Genomic DNA, 26,084 nt, shown 5'->3' on the forward strand with positions numbered 1-26,084 from the left:
AGGTCATTGCACAACACCTAATCCAGCACAGCCGATCCCCTAGTGGGCTCCACGACAAGCTGTTCTGAAAAGCCATCCCTTAGACATTCTACAAATTCTCTCTCTTGAGGTCCAGTACTGACCTGGTTTTCCCAATCCACTTTCATGTTAAAATCCCCAACGATTTATGTACAAGAGGCCATGGTGCAGTTTTTATTTAAAATAACAGTTGAAGCACATGCAGGCTTCATAGGCACCCTAGCGTGCAGAACATGGTCTGTGAATCATTACGATCTTTGGTAGAGAAGTTGGAGATGTAGGCATGAGAGTCTGCAGATGCTGGAAACTTGGATCAACACACACACATATGCAGACACAAAATGCTGGAAGAACCCAGTAGGTCAGGCTGCATCTATGGAGGAGAATGGACAGTCAATGTTTCAGGCTGAGACCCTTCATCAAGATAGATGAAGGATCTCGGTTTGAAACATAAGCTATTTTTTTTTCTCTCTCCATAAATGTTACCTGATCTGCTGAGTTCCTCCAGCATTATGTGTATGGGGGAATAGAGATGTATTTCTCGAACGTGCAACATTTAATGTTACAGAGTCATAGAACATAGAACAGTACAGCACAGAAACAGGTTCTCTGGCACCGGGTTGTTCCAAACCAGTTAAAAGACAAAGCAAAAACACCCGTACGTTAATCCTGCCTATCGACACTATGTCCATGTTTGTCCATCTTCCTTGCATCCATGCACCTATTTAAAAATACGTAGAAAAATACAGCACAGAAACAGGCCCATGTAGTCCATGCTGAGCCATTAACTGCCTACTCTTATTGACCTGCACTGGAACCATAGCCCTGTATACCACTACTATCCATGTACTTATCCCCAAATTTCTCTTAAACATTGAAATCGAGCTTGCATGCACCATTTGCACTGGCAACCCTCCACACTCTGTCAGCCCTCTTGAGTGAAGAAGTTTCCCCTCATGTTCCCCATAAACATTTCATCTTTCGCTCTTAACCCATGAACTCTAGTAGTAGTCCCAACCAACCTTAGTAAAAAAGCCTGCTTGCATTTACCCTATTTATACCACATAAATTTGTGTATCTCTGTCAAATCTCCCCTCAAATTTCTACATTCCAAGAATAAAGTCATAACCTATTCAATCTTTCCTTATAACTCATGTCCCCTAGTCCCAGCAACATCCTTGTAAATTTTTTCTGTACTCTTTCGACCTTATTTACATCTTCCCTGTAGGCAGGTGTTCAAAACTGCATAACAATACTCCATATTAGGCCATCTAATATACCATCTGCTGTGCTCGACCTGACGTAGATTGGTAGACTGCTTTGCTGAGCACCTATGCTTGAGCGGTCCACGAGAAAAAGTGGGATCTCCCAGTGGCCACCCATTTTAATTTCACTTCCCATTCACATTTGGAGATATCAGTCCACGGCCTCCTCTACTATTGCGATGAAGGCACACTCAGGAGCAGCATGTTACATTCTGTCTGAGTAGCCTCCAACCAGATGGCATGAACGTCGATTTCTTGAACCTCTGGTAATGCCCCCGACCCTTCACCATTCCCACTTCCTCTTTGAAGAAGGAGTCTGAGAGTCTGAGTGGGAGTGCCGAGAAAGACATTTTTGAAATTTTCGTTTTTTTTTCTCCAACGACGTTCTGAGAGGCGGGACTGCGCAGGCATGTGAAGTCGGGCAGTGCAGCGTGGCAGATTTAAAAGGGCAGACATCCTGCTTCGGGTTTGATTCGAAGAAGGAGTCTGAGAGTCTGAGTGGGAGTGCCGAGAAAGACATTTTTGAAATTTTCGTTATTTTTTCTCCAACGGCGTTCTGAGAGGCGGGACTGCGCAGGCGTGTGACGTCGGGCTGTGCAGCGCGGCAGATTTAAAAGGAACAGAGCCTCATCGAGCGGGCAGCGTAGTTTGCGGGCTGCGGAGTGAGCCGGGAGCAGAGTGAAGATTTAAGGGCTTCGGCTCAACAGGCTTAGGCGGAAACAGGCGAGGCGAGGGAGGTTTGGCATTCATTTTCTGTTGTTATTTGAGGAGAGGGGCAGTATGAGTGTGAGGGCAGTTTGCTGTTCTCGGTGTCGGATGTGGGAGGCTCTGGAGTCTACAAGCCTCCCGGACGTCTACATCTGCGCCAAGTGCATCGAGATGCAGCTCCTAAGGGACCACGTTACAGAACTGGAGCTGCAGCTCGATGACCTTCGTCTGGTCAGGGAGAGTGAGGAGTAGATAGAGAGGAGTTGCAGGCAGGTGGTCACGCCGGGGCCACGGGAGGCAGACAAGTGGGTCACGGTTAGGAGGGGGAAGGGGCAAGGTCAGGTAATAGGGAGTACCCCGGTGGCTGTGCCCCTTAACAACAGGTACTCCTGTTTGAGTACTGTTGGGGGGGACAGCTTACCCGGGGGAAGCGACAGTGGCCGTGCCTCTGGCACAGAGTCCGGCCCTGTAGCTCAGAAAGGTAGGGCAAGGAAGAGGAGGGCAGTTGTGATAGGGGACTCGATAGTAAGGGGGTCAGATAGGCGATTCTGTGGACGCAGTCCAGAGACCCGGATGGTAGTTTGCCTCCCTGGTGCCAGGGTCCGGGATATTTCTGATCGTGTCCAAGATATCCTGAAGTGGGAGGGTGAGGAGCCAGAGGTCATGGTACATATAGGTACCAATGACATAGGTAGGAAAAGGGATGAGGTCCTGAAAGGAGAATATAGGGAGCTAGGAAGGGAGTTGAGAAAAAGGACCGCAAAGGTAGTAATCTCGGGATTACTGCCTGTGCCACGCGACAGTGAGAGTAGGAATGCGATGAGGTGGAGGATAAATGCGTGGCTGAGGGATTGGAGCAGGGGGCAAGGATTCAAGTTTTTGGATCATTGGGACCTCTTTTGGCGCAGGCGTGACCTGCACAAAAAGGACAGGTTGCACTTGAATCCTAGGGGGACCAATATCCTGGCAGGGAGATTAGCGGGGGCTACTGAGGTGACTTTAAACTAGAATGGTTGGGGGGTGGGAGTCAAATTAAAGAGGCTAGGCGTGAGGAGGTTAGTTCACTACAGGGGGATGGGAACCAGTGCAGAGAGGCAGAGGGGTGTAAAGTGAGGGTAGAAACAAAAAGTACTATGGAGAAAAGTAAAAGTGGCAGGCCGACAAATCCAGGGCAAGCATTAAAAAGGGCCACTTTTCAGCATAATTGTATAAGGGCTAAGAGAGTTGTAAAAGAGCGCCTGAAGGCTTTGTGTGTCAATGCAAGGAGCATTCATAATAAGGTGGATGAATTGAAAGTGCAGATTGTTATTAATGCTTATGATATGGTTGGGATCACAGAGACATGGCTCCAGGGTGACCAGGGATGGGAGCTCAACGTTCAGGGATATTCAATATTCAGGAGGGATAGACATGAAGGAAGGGGAGGTGGGGTGGTGTTGCTGGTCAAAGAAGAGATTAACGCAATAGAAAGGAAGGCCATAAGCCGGGAAGATGTGGAATCGATATGGGTAGAGCTGCGTAACACTAAGGGGCAGAAGACGCTGGTGGGAGTTGTGTACAGGCCACCTAACAGTAGTAGTGAGGTCGGAGATGGTATTAAAGAGGAAATTAGAAATGTGTGCAATAAAGGAACAGCAGTTATAATGGGTGACTTCAATCTACATGTAGATTGGGTGAACCAAATTGGTAAAGGTGCTGAGGAAGAGGATTTCTTGGAATGTATGCGGGATGGTTTTTAGAACCAACATGTCGAGGAACCGACTAGAGAGCAGGCTATTCTGGACTAGGTTTTGAGCTATGAGGAAGGGTTCATTAGCAATCTTGTCGTGAGAGGCCCCTTGGGTAAGAGTGACCATAATATGGTGGAATTCTTCATTAAGATGGAGAGTGACATAGTTAATTCAGAAACAAAGGTTCTGAACTTAAAGAGGGGTAACTTTGAAGGTATGAGACGTGAATTAGCTAAGATAGACTGGCAAATGACACTTAAAAGATTGACGGTGGATATGCAATGGCAAGCATTTAAAGGTTGCATGGATGAACTGCAACAAATGTTCATCCCAGTTTGGCAAAAGAATAAATCAAGGAAGGTAGTGCACCCGTGGCTGACAAGAGAAATTAGGGATAGTATCAATTCCAAAGAAGAAGCGTACAAATTAGCCAGAGAAAGTGGCTCACCTGAGGACTGGGAGAAATTCAGAGTTCAGCAGAGGAGGACAAAGGGCTTAATTAGGAAGGGGAAAAAAGATTATGAGAGAAAACTGGCAGGCAACATAAAAACGGACTGTAAAAGCTTTTATAGATATGTAAAAAGGAAAAGACTGGTAAAGACAAATGTAGGTCCCCTGCAGACAGAAACAGGTGAATTGATTATGGGGAGCAAGGACATGACAGACCAATTGAATAAGTACTTTGGTTCTGTCTTCACTAAGGAGGACATAAATAATCTTCCAGAAATAGTAGGGGACAGAGGGTCCAGTGAGATGGAGGAACTGAGCGAAATACATGTTAGTAGGGAAGTGGTGTTAGGTAAATTGAAGGGATTGAAGGCAGATAAATCCCCAGGGCCAGCTGGTCTGCATCCCAGGGTGCTTAAGGAAGTAGCCCAAGAAATAGTGGATGCATTAGTGATAATTTTTCAAAACTCGTTAGATTCTGGACTAGTTCCTGAGGATTGGAGGGTGGCTAATGTAACTCCACTTTTTAAAAAAGGAGGGAGAGAGAAACTGGGGAATTATAGACCGGTTAGCCTAATGTCGGTGGTGGGGAAACTGCTGGAGTCAGTTATCAAAGATGTGATAACAGCACATTTGGAAAGCGGTGAAATGATCGGTCAAAGTCAGCATGAATTTGTGAAAGGAAAATCATGTCTGACGAATCTCATAGAATTTTTTGAGGATGTAACTAGTAGAGTGGATAGGGGAGAACCAGTGGATGTAGTATATTTGGATTTTCAGAAGGCTTTTGACAAGGTCCCACACAGGAGATTAGTGTGCAAACTTAAAGCACACGGTATTGGGGGTAAGGTATTGGTGTGGGTGGAGAGTTGGTTAGCAGACAGGAAGCAAAGAGTGGGAATAAACGGGACCTTTTCAGAATGGCAGGCGGTGACTAGTGGGGTACCTCAAGGCTCAGTGCTGGGACCCCAGTTGTTTACAATATATATTAATGACTTGGATGAGGGAATTAAATGCAGCATCTCCAAGTTTGCGGATGACACGAAGCTGGGTGGCAGTGTTAGCTGTGAGGAGGATGCTAAGAGGATGCAGGGTGACTTGGATAGGTTGGGTGAGTGGGCAAATTCATGGCAGATGCAATTTAATGTGGATAAATGTGAAGTTATCCACTTTGGTGGCAAAAATAGGAAAACAGATTATTATCTGAATGGTGGCCGATTAGGAAAAGGGGAGGTGCAACGAGACCTGGGTGTCATTATACACCAGTCATTGAAAGTGGGCATGCAGGTACAGCAGGCGGTGAAAAAGGCGAATGGTATGCTGGCATTTATAGCGAGAGGATATGAGTACAGGTGCAGGGAGGTACTACTGCAGTTGTACAAGGCCTTGGTGAGACCACACCTGGAGTATTGTGTGCAGTTTTGGTCCCCTAATCTGAGGAAAGACATCCTTGCCATAGAGGGAGTACAGATTGATTCCTGGGATGGCAGGACTTTCATATGAAGAAAGACTGGATGAACTGGGCTTGTACTCGTTGGAATTTAGAAGATTGAGGGGGGATCTCATTGAAACGTATAAGATCCTAAAGGGATTGGACAGGCTAGATGCAGGAAGGTTGTTCCCGATGTTGGGGAAGTCCAGAACGAGGGGTCACAGTTTGAGGATAGAGGGGAAGCCTTTTAAGACCGAGATTAGGAAAAACTTCTTCACACAGAGAGTGGTGAATCTGTGGAATTCTCTGCCACAGGAAACAGTTGAGGCCAGTTCATTGGCTATATTTAAGAGGGAGTTAGATATGGCCCTTGTGGCTACAGGGATCAGGGGGTATGGAGGGAAGGCTGGGGCGGGGTTCTGAGTTGGATGATCAGCCATGATCATAATAAATGGCGGTGCAGGCTCGAAGGGCCGAATGGCCTACTCCTGCACCTATTTTCTATGTTTCTATGTTTACCTTGTCTATTAACCTGCCCATCACCTCCTCCTGGTGCTCCTACCCCTTTTCTTCCATGGTATTCTGTCCTCTCCTGTCAGATTCCCCCTTCTCCCCTCCCCTCTCGTTTCACCTATCACCTTGTGTTTCTTCCTCCCCTCCCCCCATCTTCTCACGCTGACTCCTCGTCTATTTTACTAGAGCCCCGATGAAGGGTCTTGGCCCGAAACATTGACTGTTTACTTCCATAGATACTGCCTGGCCTGCTGAATTCCTCCAGCATTTTGTGTACATTGTTTTCTGTTGATTTAGAAAGGCCAATGTGCCAAAAGTATTCTATCTACCTGTACCATTGCCTTCAATAAATTATGGACCTGTATTCCCAGATCTCTTTGTTCTCCCACACTCCTCTGTACCCCACCATTCGCTGTGTAAGACCTACCCTGGTTGGTCCTACTGAAGTGAAACACCTTGCACTTCTGTGTTAAATTCCATCTGGCAATTTCAGCGCATTTTTTACAGCTTTTCCAGATCCCGCTGCAAGCCCTGGTAGTCCTTCTTGCTGTACAGCCCCACTCAGAGTGTCATCTGCAAATTTGCTAATTTAGTTAACCACACTATCATCCAGATCTTTGTTACAGATGACAAACAACTTACCCAGCACCGATCCCTGCGGCACACTACTAGTCACAGGCCTGGAGTCAGAGAGGCAACCACCTACTACCATAAAACCAATGTCTAATCCAATTTACTACCTCCTCGAATGCCAAGCGACTGAACTTTCTTGATCAATCTCCAATGTGGAACCTTGTCAAAGGCCTTGCTAAGTCTATGTAGACAACATCCACTGCCTTGCCTTCATCAACTTCCCTGGTAACTTCCTTGAAAAACTCTAATAGATTGGTTAAACACAATCTACCATGCACAAAGCCATGTTGACTATCCTCATCAGTCCCTGTGTATTCAAATACACATATGCCACATCCTTAGAATACCTTTCAATAACTTTCCCACTACTGATGTCAGGCTCACCAGCCTATAATTCCCCGGTTCACTTTTGGAGCCTTCCTTAAACAGCAGAACAAGATTATCAATCCTCTTGTACCTCAACTGCAACTAAATATCTCTGCCAGTACCCCTGGAATTTCTGCACTTGTCTCCTGCAGGGTCTGAGGGAAACACCTTGTCAGGCCCTGGGGATTTATCTACCTTAGTTTGCCTCAAGACAGCAAAAACCTCCTCCTCTGTAATCTGTATTGGGTCCATGACCTCACTGCTGATTTTCCTCACTAATAGATTCTGTGTTTGTCTCCCAAGTAAGTATAGATGTAAAAAAATCCATTTAAGATACCCCCCATCTCTTTCAGCTCCACACATGGATTAATATTCTGATCTTCCGGAGGACCAATTTTGTCCCTTGCAATCCTTTTGCTCTTCACATATCTGTAGAATTCCTGAGGATTCTCCTTCACCTTGTCTGCTAGGTCAACCTAATGACACCCTTTAGCCCTCCTGATTTCTTTTTTTTTAAGTGTTTTCTTGCATTTCTTATACTCCATAAGTACCTCATTTGTTCCGACTTGCCTATACCTGCTATGCACCTCCTTTTTTTTTCTCAACTAGGGTGTCAATATCTCTTGAAAACCAAGGTTCCCTAAACCTGTTATCTTGACCTTTCATTCTGACAGGCACATAGAAGCTTTGTACTCTCAAAATTTCACTTTTGAAGATCTCCCACTTACCAAGTACACCTTTGCCTGAGAACAGCCTGTCCCAATCTACATTTGCGAGATCCTTTCTCATACAATCAAAATTAGCCTTTCTCCAATTTAGAATCTCAACCCCCAGATCAGACCTATCATTTTCCATATTTACTTTGAAACTAATGGCATTATGATCACTAGATGCAAAGCGTTCCCCTGTCATCTGCCCTGTCTCATTCAGATCAGGTATCACACTCTTGTTGGGACTTCTATGCACTGATTAAGGAAACTTTCCTGAACACACTTAGTAGCCTTTATCCTATCTAGTTCTTTTACAGTATGGGAGTCCCAGTCAATATGTGGAAAGTTAAAATCACTTACTCTAGCAACCTTGTGTTTCCTGCAACCTCTGTACAAATTTGTTCCTCTAAATCCCAAGGACTGTTGGGTGGACTGTTGCAATGAGGAAATGACTTCACACCTCACAGAAGTTGGTTCTGAAGCAATTCCAGGCAGAAGGTTACTAATATCTTGTTTGCAAAGCAAGTTTGGATTATACTTTCAGAAACTTTTGAGACAGTAATACATTCAGAGCAAATAAAAGCTACTACTGGAGGAATGTTGTGTGTCAAGAAGCGTCTATGGTGACAAAGGGAGACTTTGCATTTTGGGTGGAATCTCTATATGTATTGAGGACGGTGGCTTTTGGGGTTTTCCATAAGAGTTATCGTGGATGCATTCTGAGGCATATACATGAATTGGCTGTGCATAAAGCTTTCAGAGGATCAACCAATCTGTGATTATTGCATATTGCCACACATGGACAATCAAGACCCAAAATGGCATCCTGGAGTATGTGGATCACTTTTCACACTTCAGGAGCTAAGACAGACATTTGATGAAATTCACAGCACCTCTAGTGTACGGGTATAGGTTCTAGCTGACTGAGTAGAAGAGTGTTTGTAGACCGAGACCTCCAGTCCATCACTGAGCTCGCGATGTACTGAGCAGCAGTAATCCCCATTCTTCCGTATCTTTCTGATATGGAGAGAGCTGACAGCAGGCACGTCAAAGACTGAAATACTCTGGCCATTCAATTCTCCAGCATCCTCTCCCTGCCAACGTTCCTGGCATCGACACTGATCACATTTTCCTGCCTCTGAGCAGCCAATAGGTGCCGTTTTCCAAGTCAGTAGAGTAAATGTGAAAGATACTGTCTCTTAGAAAGTCACTTGTGATCTTCATAGAGGGGAATCCATTTTATCTAGCCTGTACTGACATACATGTCTGTTGTGTGGTTGACTTTGGGCTGTTCAGACAGTGTTATTACTGTTCCAAGCACAAGCTTTAAAAAAACATTCCAGCAATGTCCATCCTTATATTGTTTATACGGAAATTAAATACTCTGCCTTGAACACTCAAGTAGTATTTCAAGTTGTGTGGTAGGGTGGAGATGCGTCTCTACCAAAGGAGGTGTCAGGCTCTCCTTCCCTCCGCTAGCCTGCAAGTCACCCTTGAGCAAGGTGTAGAACCTGCTTAGCCCCCGCCCTGTTCAGGGTCACATGAAGTCATGAGAACAGTTGGTGGTCATATGAGCAGCTGGTGCACATCACAAGACCTAGTTATGTGACCACACACTAGCCAGTTAGACAGTCTCTAAAGAGTATTGACAATGGTTGGAGTCACCCATCTCGTAAAGGCACTGTCTGGAAGAAGGCAATGGCAAGCCACTTCTGTAGAAAAATTTGCCAAGAACAGACATGGTCATGGATAGACCATGATTGTCTACATAATATGACATGGCTCATAATGATGAGGGTGATAAGTTTTTAAGTCACGGAAATTTTGCATTACTTATATTGCAGTAAATGATCTCCAGTAGGTAGTCTTCATTACTTTTACAGCTCCATAAATAACATAAATGCTAACTCAGTTTCTCAGGATCTCAAATGAGTTGAGCAATTTGTTTTAAATATTTCATCATATAATGATTGGCACTGGATACCTATGATTGGTATGAACTATAATTTAATAGGAATCCTCAGAATAGAAATGCAAAATATGATGTTTCACAACAACATTTTAATCAAAACAGAATTTTCAAAGAAATACTATTATCAATGCAAATTGGGTTATTGGTTATTTTAATTAATCTTTAAAATCTTTGGGGCAGGTCATCTAAACCGGACTTAAAAACATCACTGGATGAATGTGTGGTGGCTCTGGACTTGTTTCTAAGCAACAAATTTGAAGATGCTTTGGCTAAGCTCCATTCAAAGTGAGTAGCATTTAATCTTTATCTGAATGTATTACTTAGCTGAATTGTTTTGTGAGAGGACATTCCATGCTCTCCTAATATTTCATTTGATGTGTACTGCCTTATTTGTATTATAATGTCTTCACATACACACCTGGTATTAATGTGCCTGAAGGCACTTCCTACAAGGTATATTATAACACAATGCTTGAAACCAAGGGAAAATATAAAAAATCAGATGATCAAGTGCTTGACTAATGAGTTAGGGTGAAGGAGCAAATGGAAACTGAGAAGTGAGAAAGATGCACAGTAGGTCTTGGAGGGCAACACAGAGCCCAGGCCTAGGCAGTTAAAGATTCAGCCATCACCAGTGGAGCAATTAAAGTTGATGAGCTGTGAGGATATAATTAACAATTTGCAAGTCTGTTAAGCTAATTTATGGAGGTATAAAGAATTTGAGATGAAGGATAGAAATTGAAAATGGAGGCCTGATAATTGGAAGCTGCTTTACATTGACCTGCACTTGATGGATATGATTCGGTGTCACTTGTAACACAGGGTCACTGTTTTGGGTGAAATGAAGCTCATGGAGGGTGAAAGATGTGGGGGTAAACAGAAGGATGCAGGAGTATTCAAGTTAACAACTAATAAAGCAAAAGATATGATTTACATTTACAAAGGGTTTAGGTACATTTTATGGAGCTGGAAATTTGTAGATTTATTTAGTCATTAAACCCTGTTTAATTTCAGTGAACCACCAGGATTTCATCAAGTCTGGTTTGTCTTCACACAGTGATCAGGGAGCAAGATAAAGATGCTGACTAGGAGAAAATCTGTAGTGGAGATTGAAGACAACAGCTTTGTCCTTTTCTGTGTTCAGTTAGAGGAGTTTTCCACCCAACCAGTATTTCATGTCAAGTCAAGTCAAGTCACACTTTATTGTCATTTCGACCATAACTGCTGGTACAGTACACAGTAGAAACGAGACAATGTTTTTCAAGACCATGGTGCTGATGTTAAATAAAGAGATGGACAAGTCCATGACAGATGAGTGATCAAGAGGTGGTGGTGGGGTGGCACTGATCAGAGAGCCATTGATGTGTGTGGTGCTTGTTTGGAGGCCCAAGAAGCATCTGTGGCTGAGAAATTTATGAAGATCAGCAATAAAGAATTACATATTAAAGGATTTTTAAAAAATCAAGTGAAAAACTAAATATACGAAAGCTCATTTAGATCAGAAGCAAAGTTATTTCAGGCGACAAATCTCGATATGATTCCCTGTTCTGATTGGTATTTAGACTGGGCAGTGAAGGTTAGAAGTTTGATGGGGGGGAACATGCCTACCTTAAAAAAATTGCCTATGAAGGCAAACCAGTACTGATTGCAATTTAACATCTGCTTAGAGTAATTTCTATTGGTATTATAGATTATTTATGTGAATCGTGATGTTTATTACCCTATAACTCCTGAAACAGTTGAACATTTTGAAGGATTTTATAATCTGTGGATGTAACAATGCTGCTTTCATAAGATCTGAATGATACTTTTGTTCAAAACTTCGATATCCACCAGGATAGATTGAATAAACATGGCTGATGTGTGGCCTGATGCAGCTTATTAAGGTTATTTGGAAGAATAGAGCACATTCAATCAATGTTATTTATCTGCAGATAATATTGAAAACACTATGCTTCCCTGTGATATGCTTGGCAGAATAACAGTTTGTGCTTGGTTCTTTAGATCTTGGTAAAAATCTCCTCCTTGTCATTCCTCACTTTCGTTACTCCAGCTTTGGAGATTAAGTTGCTGACCTCCATCTAATAGACACTAGACACTAGACACTAGAATACTACAGCAAAGTACAGGCCCTTCAGCCCTCGATGTTATGCCAACCCATATATTCCTTAAAAAAAGTGCTAAACCCACACTACCCTGTAACCTTCTATTTTTCTTTCATCCATGTGCCTGTCCAAGAGGCTCTTAAATACCCTAAATACCCTAATGTTTTAGCCTCCACCATTCCTGACAAGTTATTCCAGGCACCCACAACCCTCTGTGTAAAAAAAAACTTACCCCTGATGTCTCCCCTAAACTTCCCTCCCTTAACTTTGTACATATGCCCTCTAGTGTTTGCTGTTCATGCCCTGGGAAAGAGGTACTGGCTATGCACCCTATCTATGCCTCTCATAATCTGGTAGACCTCTATCAAGTCCCCTCTCATCCTTCTACGCTCCAAAGAGAAAAGTCCCAGCTCTGCTAACCTTGCCTCATAAGACTGGTTTTCCAATCCAGGAAACATCCTGGGTAAATCTCCTCTGCACCCTCTCCATAGCTTCCACATCCTTCCTATAATGAGGTGACCGGAACTGAACACAGTACTTTAAGTGTGGTCTCACCAGAGATTTGTAGAGTTGCAACATGACCTCTCTACTCTTGAACTCAGTCCCCCTATTAATGAAGCCTAGCATCCCATAGGCCTTCTTAACTATCCTATCAACCTGTGCAGTGACCTTGAGGGATGTATGGATTTGAACCCCAAGGTCCCTCTGTTCATCCAAACTCTTAAGTAACCGGCCATTAACCCTGTACTCAGCCTTCTGGTTTGTCCTTCCAAAATGCATCACCTCACACTTATCCGGATTGAACTCCATCTGCCACTCGGCATCCTGTAACCTTTTGTATCCTCTTGTAACCTTCGACAACCTACAGCTCCATCCACAACTCCTCCGACCTTCTTGTCATCTGCAAACTTACTCACCTATCCTTCCGCCTCTTCATCCAGTTCATTTATAAAAATCACTAAGAGCAGGGGTCCCAGGACAGATCCTTGCGGCACTCCACTAGTCACCGACCTCCAGGCAGAATACTTTCCTTCCACTACTACCCTCTGCTTTCTTCCTGTAAGCCAATTTTTTATCCAAACAGCCAAGGTTCCACTGATCCCATGCCTCATGACTTTCTGGATGAGTCTCTTGTGGGGGACCTTGTCAAATGCCTTGCTAAAATCCATGTAGACCACATCTACAGCCCTATCCATGTCAATTTCTTTTGTTATCTCTTCAAAAAACTCAGTTAGGTTCATGAGGCATGATCTTCCCTTCACAAAGCCATGTTGACTATCCTTGAGTAGACTGTACTTCTCCAAATGCTCGTAGATCCTATCCTTAAGAATCCTTTCCAATAGTTTGCAGACCACCGACATAAGGCTCACCGGTCTATAGTTCCCAGGATTCTCCCTATTAACTTTTTTAAACAAGGGACACCTCCCCTGTAGCCAAAGAGGATTCAAAGATCATAGCTACTGCTCCAGCGATCTCTTCTCTCACTTCCCACAGCAACCTGGGGTATATCACCTCTGGCCCTGGGGATTTATCAATCTTGATGTTTTTAAGAAGATCCAACACTTCGTCCTTAATCTCCACATCATTCAGTACACAGGCCTGTTCTATTTCGACCTCACCCTGATCAAGATCCTTTTCACTTGTGAATACTGAAGCAAAGTATTCATTTAGGACCTCCCCAACCTCCTCCGCCTCCAGGCACATGTAGCGAAACCTAACAGCCTAACTTGGTAATGGCTTTTGCTGAGTTTAAATCACAAGCATATTAAACTGGTCAATGGGAATGTACACATCTACATGTTATCCCAAAGTAATTTGTAGGCAATAAAGAATATCTTTTGAAGTAGAGTTGCTAATATAGGAAACCTAGCACCCAGTTTACACATGGCACAGTTTCACAACCCACTGATTCTGAGATGGGACTAGTCTCAGCTAAATCACAGATGATTTGTCTCCAGTTCACCAGGTCAGCTGCCATTCCTAGAACATAATTAATCTCTCAAATTGCTGGCTAAGTTCTTGTCCTCAGGAACTAATTTTGGTTCAGTCAGCCTTTGAATAGATTTTGCGTCAAGATGTTCTAATGGTCATGTAGTTGTTAATCTTGCGATAGGTTAGTGGTTGTGAAGTTCACCTAGCCTGAGGTATTCGTACATAACTGGGATTTGTATGTGGCCTGATTCTTCCTCAAGTGTTACCAACTGTCCAGCCTATGATGTAGCCTTGTTTAGAATGTGGAATGATCCTTCCATTTCTCACCAATTGAAATTGATGGAGTGTTCTAACACTATATATGCACCTTATTTGTAAGTGAAAGCATAATATTAATATAAACTAAGAAAATACTATTCTCTTTCTGAGTTTAATTGGATGGATAGTTGGCCTTTCCTGGATAAGTCTCTGTGATTTAAAGAAGAAGAAAAAAAAAAAAATCTGAACAACTTTGTGTGGAAATTTCCAGGTACCATCCTGTGTCTAAAGTAGCGTTTAAGATGGTCCTCAATAAGCTTGAATTTGGATGAGATTCTCTTAAAACAAAATAATACTTTCTGTCACGGGCTAAGGAGATGAAAGGGTAGTAATTTGACTGTAGACCATTTACCTGCAATTGTCAATGTAGAAACTTTTCCAACAAATGAAGGCCGTAAGATGTAGGAGCAGAATTAGGCCATTCCGCCCATCAGGTCTGCGCTGCCATTCCATCATGGCTGATTTATTATCCCTCTCAACCCCATTCTCTTAACCTTTGACACCCTTGTTAAATAAGAACCTATCTACCTCCTCTTTAAATATACCCAATGTCTTGGCTGCTGCAGCTGTCTGTGGCAACTAATTCCACAGATACAACACCCTCTAGCCAATAAAATTCCCCCTCACCTCTATTCTAAAGGTGCATCCTTCTATTCTAAGGCTAGACTTCCTCAATGTAGGATGCATCCTCTTCACGTTCATTCTATCAAGATCGTCAATATTTGATAGGGTTCAATGGGATCCCCTCCCCCTTATTCTCCAGTAAATACAGGCCTAGGGCCTTCAAATACTTCTCAAATGTTAACCATTTATTTTTGGGATCATCCTTATGAAGCTACTCTGGACCCTGTCCAATAAGGGGCCCAAAACGGCTTGCAGTACCTCAAATGTGGGCTGACCAATACCTGATAGCCTCAGCATTATACCCTTGCTTTTATACTCCAGTCCTCTCGAAATGAATGTCAACATTCCTTTTTCCTTCCTTAATATCAAATCAATCTACAAGTTCATCCTTAGGGATCCTGCATTAGGACTCCCAAGTCCCTTTGCACCTCTGATTTCTGAACTTTCTTCCTGCTTAGACAATTGTCTATGCCTTTATTCCTTCTGCCAAGGTGCATGACTGTACACTTACCTGCACTGTATTCTATCTGCACGTTTTTGCCCATTGTCCTGATCTGTCAAAATCCTTCTGTAGACTCCCTGCTTCCTCAGTACCACCTGCCCTTCCATCTGTCTTTGATTCGTCTACAAACTTGGCCCACAAAGCCAACAATTCCATCATCCAGATCGTTGGCATATAAGTGAAAAGAAGCAGTTTCAACACTGACCCCTGTGGAACACCAGAATAGGCCCCGTTTATTCCCACTCTCTGCCTGCTGCTGGTCCGTCCAATCTTCCATCCATGTTGGTATCATTCCTATATACCATGAGCCCTTTTCTTGTTTAGCAGCCTCGTGGGCAGCACTTTGTCAAAGGCCTTCTGATAATCCAAGTAAACGATATCCATTGACACGGAGCTGTGGAAAAAGTTGCATCACAGCATTCTTAACCTTTGCCTTGAGATTCAAGCCTTTGTATGTTTAGTACCTCACAGAAGGGTGGAGATTGCCATCGTTATATAGAGTTATTTCATTTTGTTTCCTTGAAGGGAATGTCACCAGATTGGGCAAATAAATTCTAATTCCAATATCATGAAATCATTGGCTGTTGCTGAGTAAATAGAACATAATATGTAAGATTTGTGAATAAATTATAATTTCAAATAGGACAGTAATATTCTTTCCAGAAATCAGATGATGATCACCTTAGATTAACACTTGAGAACTACAAGAAAATGTAACATTTCATACAACACTTAGGTCTCTCAGGGCAATTCCATCAGTCTTATTTCCCGTTATTCCCCCATAACCTGTTTTCTCTGGCATGTCCATCAACTCCCCCAATTCTCCTGCCACCCATCATGAGGAGGGGGATTTTTCAGAGGCCGTATAGCCTCAGCACATTTCTTCTGTATGCGTGCTGAAACCAGCCGAAGAAGAAGAAATCTGCATGGATTTAGGGAAGATGTGTAAACCCACTCAGTGCATGAAGTCAGGATTAAGCATGGATCCTTGGAGTGACAAGACTTCTGCACCACATCACCACTCCTAATATTGCACTTTACCCAAGTGATATACTTGGATAGCTCTGCACCACCCAGTGTTATACTGAGGCAAGCTTGTTCTGCACACCAGTGTTATACATGTACTGAACTATTTCATAACCCAGTCTAGTACAGAAGCGTATCTGTATCTGCCAGATCTACACCCCAGTGTTACACTGAGAGAGATGTGTCCATCATTACTGTACTCCAATATTATACAGAAACAGGTCAGATTTTACAGGCTTCCATGATTTGAGGTGATGGTTATGTATATTTTGTCTTGCTTCCTGGGAAAAGGAGACAATGTTATCTGAAGGACAGAGGGGTTTGCAGTGACATAAAACCCAATTACTGTGTGAATCTGTGATCATTTCAGCTTTTGGTCATAATGACATGAACAACACTCTACTGTTTGTTCAAAAGTCCTTTCTGATTTAATTTTTCCCCTTTATTCCAAATGAGATAATGTGATAGGACAGGTCTGGCTGTCTGAATTGTGCAGTTATAAGTCTCTTATTAAAAACAAAAACAAACTGTAGAAAGGAAAATATATACAAGTAGTTATTGGAATATGTACATTGCATTGTGAGAAAATATTATTAATTCCCAGTAGTTCCTGTTAAACTGTGCAGCCTATTCATTTTGCTACATGCCCAGTTGTTGAAGGGTGTGTTAGCCTCCCATTTGCTGGCATATCCAGTTACATTCCAGCCTTTGTCCTAACTACAGAGGCATCTGAATCTGATTAAATGTCATGTTATAAACCTCCTAGGGGGCTAGCATACCTCAGCTAAACAATAAAATCAGTAATGCAGTTAAACATTACCCACCCATTAACTACTGGATTATTTGCTCAATAATAGTCAATCAGCCCTACCCATGAGGAAATGTTGCTATTACTGTTACAACTTTTCAAGTAATTGTATGTGGTGCACAGGAACAGTAATTAAACATTTTAAAAAACAATGATGCAGATAGAAAATAAAATCAGAATATTTTCCAGCATGTAAACCTCTTTTACTTTGTCACCCATGTTAACAGGGTCTGTTCCCAGATGGGGCTTTATGGTAGAAGTCTGGTTATATTTCAAGCATGCCTTCCTTGTACATTTCCAGAAAATTACCAAGGATTAGTGAAAGTAAAAACAGTATCACTAATATTTGCATTTATGAATCAGTTTTCCTTGTTCCTTACTTTTGTATTCCGTTGTATCAGGGAGGGGTAGCACCTCTGGTGGGGGAACATGTCGCGTCCTTTTCAAGGTGGTTAGCACACCTTTGGTTCCCACCTGGCACTCAGCTCTCACCTGTGGCTCCCCGTAGCTGTTTGCATGCAACAGCAGCCGTACCCCGGGCAACGGCTTCGACAAGCCAGCTAAACTAGGTGAGGGTAGCCGACGGGTCTCAAACCCTCGGTGAGATAAGGGGTTGTCTATCCCAGCATGTGAAGACAGACTCCGGCGGATTGAGCGGACGAGACTAGCGGAAGGTCCAACGGTCAAGAAGGCAATCTCTGCAAGCGTCGTGGAACCTGTAGAGCAGGACAAGACACAGAAAATGTCCTGGTCATCCACTGCGCCTAGTCCCATCTCCAGCTGTCTAGACTCTGTCTTGCCACTGGATCCAGATGGGAATTGGGAAGAGAGAGTGAGGTTGATGTTGCGCAACTCTCCCTCACTTAAATCCAAATCAAGCGCTAGTCTCGACAGCATCAGCCGGCTGGTGGCGTAGTGGCATCAGTGCTGGACTTCAGGGCGAGAGGTCCCGAGTTCGAATCCGGCCGGCTGCATCTGTGCTGGGTTAAGCGTCGAGCTAGCAACTGACCTCGTTTTAAAAAAAGGTACTAATGGTGTCAAGGTCTTCATTGATGACGATGGACGAACCTAACCCTAATCCATGTAATAATGAAACATACTTTGGCGTAAGGATCAGTAGGCAGTGCAGCTCTACATCAAGCAGGCTGCATGACTCCAGGGTTCATTCTCATTCAGTGGTGAGCTTAATGAATTTCAACCAGACTGTGCTACTGTGCCAGAACTGGTCATACCCCTGGTTCATGAAAAGCAGAAAGTTCAGTTTTGATTTCAGGAATTTTTAATTTTTAATCAGGATAAATACATTAAAATTTGAACAGGGAGACTTTTAAAATCTTTACTTTGACTTCTCTCTAAACTCTGAATTTATACTTTGTATGTTGATTATTTATCTGCTATTTACTTCATAGTGAATATTTTAACAAACATTCAATATCTTAAAGCCATCTATAAGGGAGGCTTAGCTGTAAGCTTACAGCAATATAAAGAACTATAGTTACCTGCACAGGCTTCCAAGTTCTACAGATTATAAATGACACTAATTGCGTTTGCGGTATTCTTGAAAAGATATTATCTAATATTTTTTTCAATTGACAGTCTGTTTTCTGTTTCATCTTTCTGTTTTTGCAAAGCAAAAAATTAACTTCATCAGAACATAATGAATGATCTGCAGTCATGCAGAACTGAGCGAAGTCTTTCCCTTTTATGTTCTGTCATTTTAATCAGTGATTTTGGCTGATGCCCTCATAACATTTCCAGCTTTCTGAGAATATGTATATCTTAAGGAAAACAGACTACAGGGAGTTGGGAAGGAAGTTGAGAAGCAGGACCTGAAAGGTAGTAATCTCGGGATTATTGCCTGTACCACGCGACTGTGAATAAGGGAATAGAGTGAAGTGGAGAATAAATGTGTGGCTGAGGGATTGGAGCAGGGGGCAGGGGTTCAGATTTCTGGATCATTGGGAACTCTTTTGGGCAGGCGTGACCTGTACTAAAAGGACGGGTTGCACTTGAATCTGAGGGGGAGCAATATCCTGGCAGGGAGGTTTGCAAAAGCTGCTGGGGAGGGTTTAAACTAGAATTGCTGGGGTGTGGGAACCAAACTGAAGAGACGGAGGAAGGGGTGGTTTGCTCACAAATAGAGGAAGCTTGGAGACAGTGCAGGAGGGAAGATAGACAGGTGATAGAGAAGGGATACACTCAGACAGATGGTTTGAGATGTGTCTATTTTAACGCAAGAAACATCATGAACAAAACAGATGAGCAGAAGGGGCCTTGAGAAGGCCTTGGCGAGCAGGATTAAGGAAAACTCCAAGGCTTTCTACAAGTGTGTGAAGAGCAAGAGGATAAGACTTTAGAGAATAGAACCAATTAAGTGTGACAGTGGAAAAATGTGTATGGAACCGGAGGAGATAGCAGAGGTACTTAATGAAAAATTTGCTTCAGTATTCACTACAGAAAAGGATCTTCACGATTGTAGGGATGACTTACAGCAGGTTGAAAAATTTGAGCATATAGACATTAAGAAAGAGGATGTGCTGGAGCTTTTGGAAAACATCAAGTTGGATAAGTCTCCGGGACTGGACAAGATGTACCCCAGGCTGCTGTGGGAGGTGAGGGAGGAGATTGCTGAGCCTCTGGCAATAATCTTTGCATCATCAATGGGGATGGGAGAGGTTCCGGAGGATTGAAGGGTTGCAGATGTTATTCCCTTATTCGAGAAAGGGAGTAGAGATAGCCCAGGAAATTATAGACCAGTGAGCCTTACTTCAGTGGTTGGTAAGTTGATGGAAAAGATCCTGAGAGGCAGGGTCTATGAACATTTGGAGAGGCATAATATAATTAAGAATATTCAGCATGGCTTTGTCAAAGGCAGGTCGTGCCTTACGAGCCTGATTGAATTTTTTGAGGATGTGACTAAACATGTTGATGGAGGCAGAGCAGTAGATGACATGTATATGGATTTCAGCAAGGCATTTGATAAGGTACCCCATGCAAGGCCTATTGAGAAAGTAAGGAGGCATGGGATCCAAGGGGACCTTGCTTTGTGGATACAGAATTGGCTTGCTTTCATTCTGACCACACATAGATGACCAGCATGTAGCTCCTCCAACAAGTTAGCTCTCAGCTTGGATGGTACAACGACTGTCAATCCCCACATAAGGCAACCTCTGTCAAGGGCAAACTCATCCCAGTGCTAATAAAAATGGGGAAACTGGAATTTCTGCTGCACATTCCAACGCAATTTTCAGCGACCCTGCAGGCTTGAGACAGTGCAGGGTCTTTTCTGGTTTCCCTTTGGATTATTTCTGCCATTGATTTGCATTAGGGAGAGTATGTCAAAAGGAGTGTCTTTTTTTGTTAATTTTTCTAGTATTTCCTTTTGCAAGGATAACTGGGACCAATTCCATGATTAGTTTTCCTCTTTAATTCAGTCTTGTAATTGTGTCCTCCAAGAAACGGAGCCCATCTCTGCATTTGTGCTGCCTCTGTTAGTGGAACACCCTTCTGTGGATTGAACATGGACACCAGTGGTTGATGATCAATAATGAGGGTAAACTCTCTCCTATACAAGTACTGATTGAAAAGTTTTACAGCCCAAACCAGACTCAAGGCCTCTCTGTCAATCTGTGCATAATTTTTCTCTGCAGCAGTAGGGGAAAGTGATGCAAAGACTATTTGGCGTTCACTTCCATCACTCATAACATGTGACATAACTGCACCTATACCATTAGCTGAAATGTCACAGGGAAGCTTCACTGGACATTGTGGATCTTAATGTGTGAGTAGAGTGTATGTTGCCACCATTTCTTGTACCTTTTGGAAAGCCACCTCACACCACTTTGTCCATTGCTATTTCCTCCCAGTCTGTAGTAATGAGTTCAAGGGTGGAACACGGTAGTCAGGTTTGGCCGGAACCTGTTATAGGAATTGAGAAACTCTAAAAAAGGACTGCAACTGTGGTATGTTGCTTGACCTTGGAACATCCACCCCTGCTTGAATTTCCTCAGCACATTTGTGTAATTCTTGTGCGTCAATGGTGAGATCACAGTAAGTGATGCTTGGTTTAAAGAGTTCACACTTGTTGCATCGTGCTCTACCCCATAATATTGTAATCTTTTTAACACTGTCTTGAGATTTTGAGATGTTTCTTGTCATCCTTACTGGTAACAACAGTGTCATCCAGGTGTCACCAAGTGTCTGGGCAACCTTACAGTTCCTGGTGGATTGTGGCAGGTGCAGATGCTACTGTGGCATTGGTGACCAAGTAGTGTCATAAATTTTAGTGTTAAAATGACTTTGAATGTATGTATCTTTATTAATACTGATTTAATTTTAGTTGAGTTTAATGAAGATTGAAAGTTGATCCATATCTTGGCTGATGTATTTTTGACAAGCAGCAAATACATGACTTTGCTGAACCCTAATCCAACCCAAAAAAACCAGCATTGTTTGTGTTCAATGAGTTCTTAATCCCTAAAAGTCTTTTTGCAGTATGTACAACCACATGAGACCCAGTGAACTCAAACCAGGTTTATTCAAGAGCTCTTTACAGTGTGGGCTCTTGAGCTCTCTCAGCTGCAGATCAGAGAGCATTTGTTGGTGTGACACAATTTTTAAAAGGATGATGGCTCTAAAGCAACATGGGTTCAATATGGCACTCCTCCCTCCATCTTACCCCCCACCCATCCAGTCCACTATTTTTAAAAAATAATGTAAATGGATTCAACTGTATTACAGATTTCCACCCTGTGATTTTTGAGTAGTTCTTATGTTACATCTATTTAACTGAGATTCACAGATATTGGTAATCTCTCATGCCAGATAATGGTAATGTTATCTTTTCTTGACTCTCATCAGAATATTTAAGTGCCAATTATTCTTGAAATGGTCAGTTTTACTTCAGGAACATCTGCCATCTTACAGTTGTCTAGACTGTTCCACAAGGTATCATGCACTGTAATCATGCGAGGTTCCTGGAATTTTTTCTGAAGATCTTGCTGACCTTCTCTAGACAATTTTTTACAACTGTACCCAATATCCTGTCTTCTCATTTCTGATCCCATCAGAGATTCGGTATACGAACTCTATCTTGCAGAATGCACCTCTTCTTGTGAGTATTTTGGTGATTAACTGCCATTCCACCACTTTTGGCTCCAAACCTGGCTGTGTCCTGAGTCTGCTATACATCTCTGCTGAAGAATATCCTTTTGAGAACATGGTATTGTTCTTTTCTTTGGAAGAAATGTTACGAGTTAATATTTCATTCCTGAGATCAATTGCCCTTCTGTTACCCATTTTCTCAGCCTCAGTTACTCATGCAAATCCACCTTTGCTCTTGAATCAAAACTAGCAATGAAAAGATTCAAGCTTGCAGCATTTACACCATGTACTCAAGACTTATCCCCCTCTTGAAGTTGGATGGTGAAGAAAAGTGAAATAGTACTTTGTTCCTTTGCTATTGAAATTGCCAAAGCTTCAGGTTGAAGTCCTGCAAAAGCTGAATACATAAACTCCTCATTCCAAAATAACAACAAATTCTTCCCTCTCCCCCACCTCCAGATGCTGATCAGACTGCCAAATGTAAATGTTTTAGTAAACTGAGTTTTTAGCATTTATATTTGCTCCATGAAAATTCAATGCTGGAAAATTATAAAATTTAGAACAGTGCAGTAGAGGAACAGGCCCTTCATGGTGTGCCACGCCAATAAAATTAGTAATCAAATGGCTAACTAAGCTAATCTCTTCTGCCTATACAATACCCATATCCTTCCAAATTTTCACATTCATGTACCTATCTAAAAGTCTCTAATCTGCCTCTACCAAAGCCCCAGACACCTACCATTCTCTGTAAGAAAAAAAATTGCCTCACATTTCCTTTGAAATGACCCATTCTCACCTTAAATGCATGCCCTCTGATATTAAAACATTTCAACCAATGGAAGAAAGATTTTGTCTGCCTACTCTATATATGCCTCTTGCAATCTTATAATCCTCCCCTCAGTCTCTGCTGCTTCAGAGAAGACAACCCAATTTTATCCAACCTTTCAATTTAGCATGTCCTCTAATCAAGGCAACATTATGATAAACTGCTTCTACACCCTCTCCGAAGCCTTGACATCCTTTCTGTAATGGGATGAACAGAACTGTATGCAATACTCCAGATATAGTCTAGCTAGAGTTTTATAAAGCTGCAACATAATTTCCTGACTTTTGAACTCAATGCCTCAAATAATAAAGGCAAGCATGGCATATGCCTTCTTAACAATCCTATCAAACTGTGCAGCCACTTTCAGGGAGCTATGAACTTGGACCCCGAGATCCCACTGCTCATCAACATTGTAAAAGATCTTGCCCTTAACAGTACACTGTCTCTTTGCATTTGCCCTGTCAGGGTGCAACACCTCACATTTATCTGGGTTAAACTCCATCTGCCATTTCTCTGCCCATATCTGCAAATGATTTATATCCTGCTGTATTCTTTGCCAGTCTTCTACACTATCTGCAACACAGTTAATTGTTGTATCAACTGCCAACTTACCAACCCACCCCATCTACATTTTAATTCAGGTCATTTATGTACATCACAAACAGCAGTGGTCCTAGTACAGGTCCCTGTGGAAACACCACTAATCATAGACCTCCAGCTAGAATAAGTCCCTTTGACCACTACCCACTATCTTCTATTGTTAAGCTATTTCTCAATCCAAATAAGCCAATTCTTCATGGATCCCATGCACCTTAATATTCTTGATGAGCTTCCTATTAGGGAACTTGTCAAATGCCTTACTAAAATCCATGTAAGCAACATCTACAGCTCTACCTTCATTAATCACCCTGGTAACCTCATCAAAAAACTCAATCAAGTTAGTAAGACCTGAGTTGCCCTGCACAAAGCCATGTTGACTCTCCCTGGTTAGGCCATGGTTTTCCAAATGTTCATAAACCCTACCCTTACGAATTCTCTCCAGTAACTTCCCTACCATTGACGTGATACTCACCAGTCTCTAGTTTCCAGGATTATCCCTGGTTATCTTCTTGAATAATGGAACAAAGGCTACTCGCCAGTCTTCCCGGACCTCGCCTATGGCTGGAGGGGACATGAAGATACTGGTCAAGGCCCCAGCAATCTCTTGCCTTCCCTCTCTCAATAACCTGGGGTATATCCTGGGGAATTATCCATCTTAATGCTCTTTAAGAGACCCTCCTTCTTTACTTTGAATTGTCCTAGCATATCAATACGCTGGGCACTGATCTCCTTATCCTTCACTTCCTTTTCCTTGATAAATACTGGTGTAAAGTACTGATTAAGGAACTCACCCACATCAACTGCAACCAAGCAAATGTTCTTCCCCTTTATCCTTGAGTGGTTTTACCTCCTCCCTAGATAAACTCTCTACGGAGAATAAACAAAGAAGTGAACTAAGGTTCAAAGTACATTGATTATCGAAGTATGTATCAGTATATAACCCTGAGATTTGTCTTCCCGCAAAGAGCCACGAAACAAAGAAACACGATGGAACCCGTTCAAGGAAAACATCAAACACCCAACCATCAAAAAAAGAATAAGTCATGCCAACAGCGAGAAACAATTGGGAAAAAATACATCAAACCACAAAGTCATTGATACAGTCTAGGAATTGTCAGTTTTGGTCAGTTCAGTTCAATTTAGCACTGTCAGTTTAGTTTGTTGACTACAGGCTGCAGAGCTGGTTTGACCCGATCAAAATCACCAAATAGCAACAAAAAAAAGAGTAGCGAGAAACCAGAAACACATCATAAAATGAACTATCGAGTCCATGCTCTGTGTTGATTAACGTTGCCCAAGTCTCAAGGCTCCACATCATCCTCTGGCAGCATTGAGAGAGAGAGACCAGTCACATGCAGGCAGATGGCGCTGAACACCCACTTGCCTTCTACTCTCGTCCTCGTTGGTTTTAATTTTGCTTGATGCTTTAAGCAGTGAGATCAGCGAGAGGTTGAGTTGATCGTGGGCTCGCAGCCCCGGCTCCGGGTTTCTCGGTCTTCAGGCCACACACTCTGCTCGAAACCTCACTGAACACCCTTGGAGACAGCCAACTGTCAGATTGCTCAATCGGCCCAAAAGTACGCCATCAAGATGTAAACTACAGGTTCCATTGTAGCAGAATCATATCTGAAAGATGAAGAAGTTAATGGAGTAGTTTCATGAATGGAACTGTCTGAAGGACATTGCTTTTGGTCGCATTATTCGCTGGCATCATCTTCATCAGATGACTGGGTCTTTGAAGATTGGGTAGTTACAGTATAACCTCCCTTTAGTGAGAATACTTGAGGCTATTTATATCCAATAGGGCTTTAGGTCTTCATTTGAACTTAAGAGTTTTTTGGTCATGTGACAGGAATACACATAGATTAAGATGTTAGCTGTCCTGTGGAATCAGCAGTTGGTCTGCCACCTGTCTTCAGGAGAGAGAGGGATAAGGAAAACAATGGAGCAGCATTTGGAGATGTGTAATGAAGGGGAAGGAGAGCTGTCTGGAGCAGCTCCCCCTTTGAACCCTGAACTGTTTGAAGTGATGGACAGGCGATACCCCAGCAGGGGGATAAAAAGGGACAGGTTCGCTAAGGCAGGACACACACGACACCCGAGGTAACGAGACCCTGGAAGCGGTGCGCCTCTCACAAGTCGGTGGGAAGCTCTTGGACGGCTGATCACGGGATCAAGCCATAAACGCACAGGGTGGAAAGGCACGATCGGCGGAAACCTGGTGTGTGTCCACCCTTGCCTGGGTGCCAGGTTCAGCGCAGGGAAACGATCGTATCTGGAAACGGAGGGGTCACGGTCGGTGACCTCAGATGACATCACAAAGGACTCGCCCGACAGCTGACTGCGAAGGTCTGTGTGTGGAAGCTGTGTTGAATATTCATTCGTTTTGCTCTCTCTCCTCCCCTCCCCCACTGTCCATCGCCACGGCAACGATTACTGCGAACTG

The 26,084-nt window shown here is 42.9% G+C and overlaps 1 protein-coding gene across 5 annotated transcripts in view; it reads left to right on the forward strand.

The window, feature by feature from the left end:
• Window positions 1–26,084, forward strand: part of ttc39a (tetratricopeptide repeat domain 39A) — a 138,099-nt gene that overhangs the window by 11,430 nt on the left and 100,585 nt on the right. For all 5 annotated transcript variants that reach the window (XR_011887994.1, XR_011887995.1, XM_072273763.1 and 2 more), the window contains exon 2: window positions 9,975–10,079. Coding sequence is in view for 3 of the 5 variants with exons in the window: in XM_072273763.1 (XP_072129864.1) it covers window positions 9,975–10,079 (105 nt within the window). In the remaining 2 variants the exon portion in view is untranslated. The remainder of the gene's footprint in view (window positions 1–9,974; window positions 10,080–26,084) is intronic.

Source organism: Mobula birostris, chromosome 12, assembly GCF_030028105.1.
Source record: "Mobula birostris isolate sMobBir1 chromosome 12, sMobBir1.hap1, whole genome shotgun sequence".
NCBI classification, from domain to species: domain Eukaryota; kingdom Metazoa; phylum Chordata; class Chondrichthyes; order Myliobatiformes; family Myliobatidae; genus Mobula; species Mobula birostris.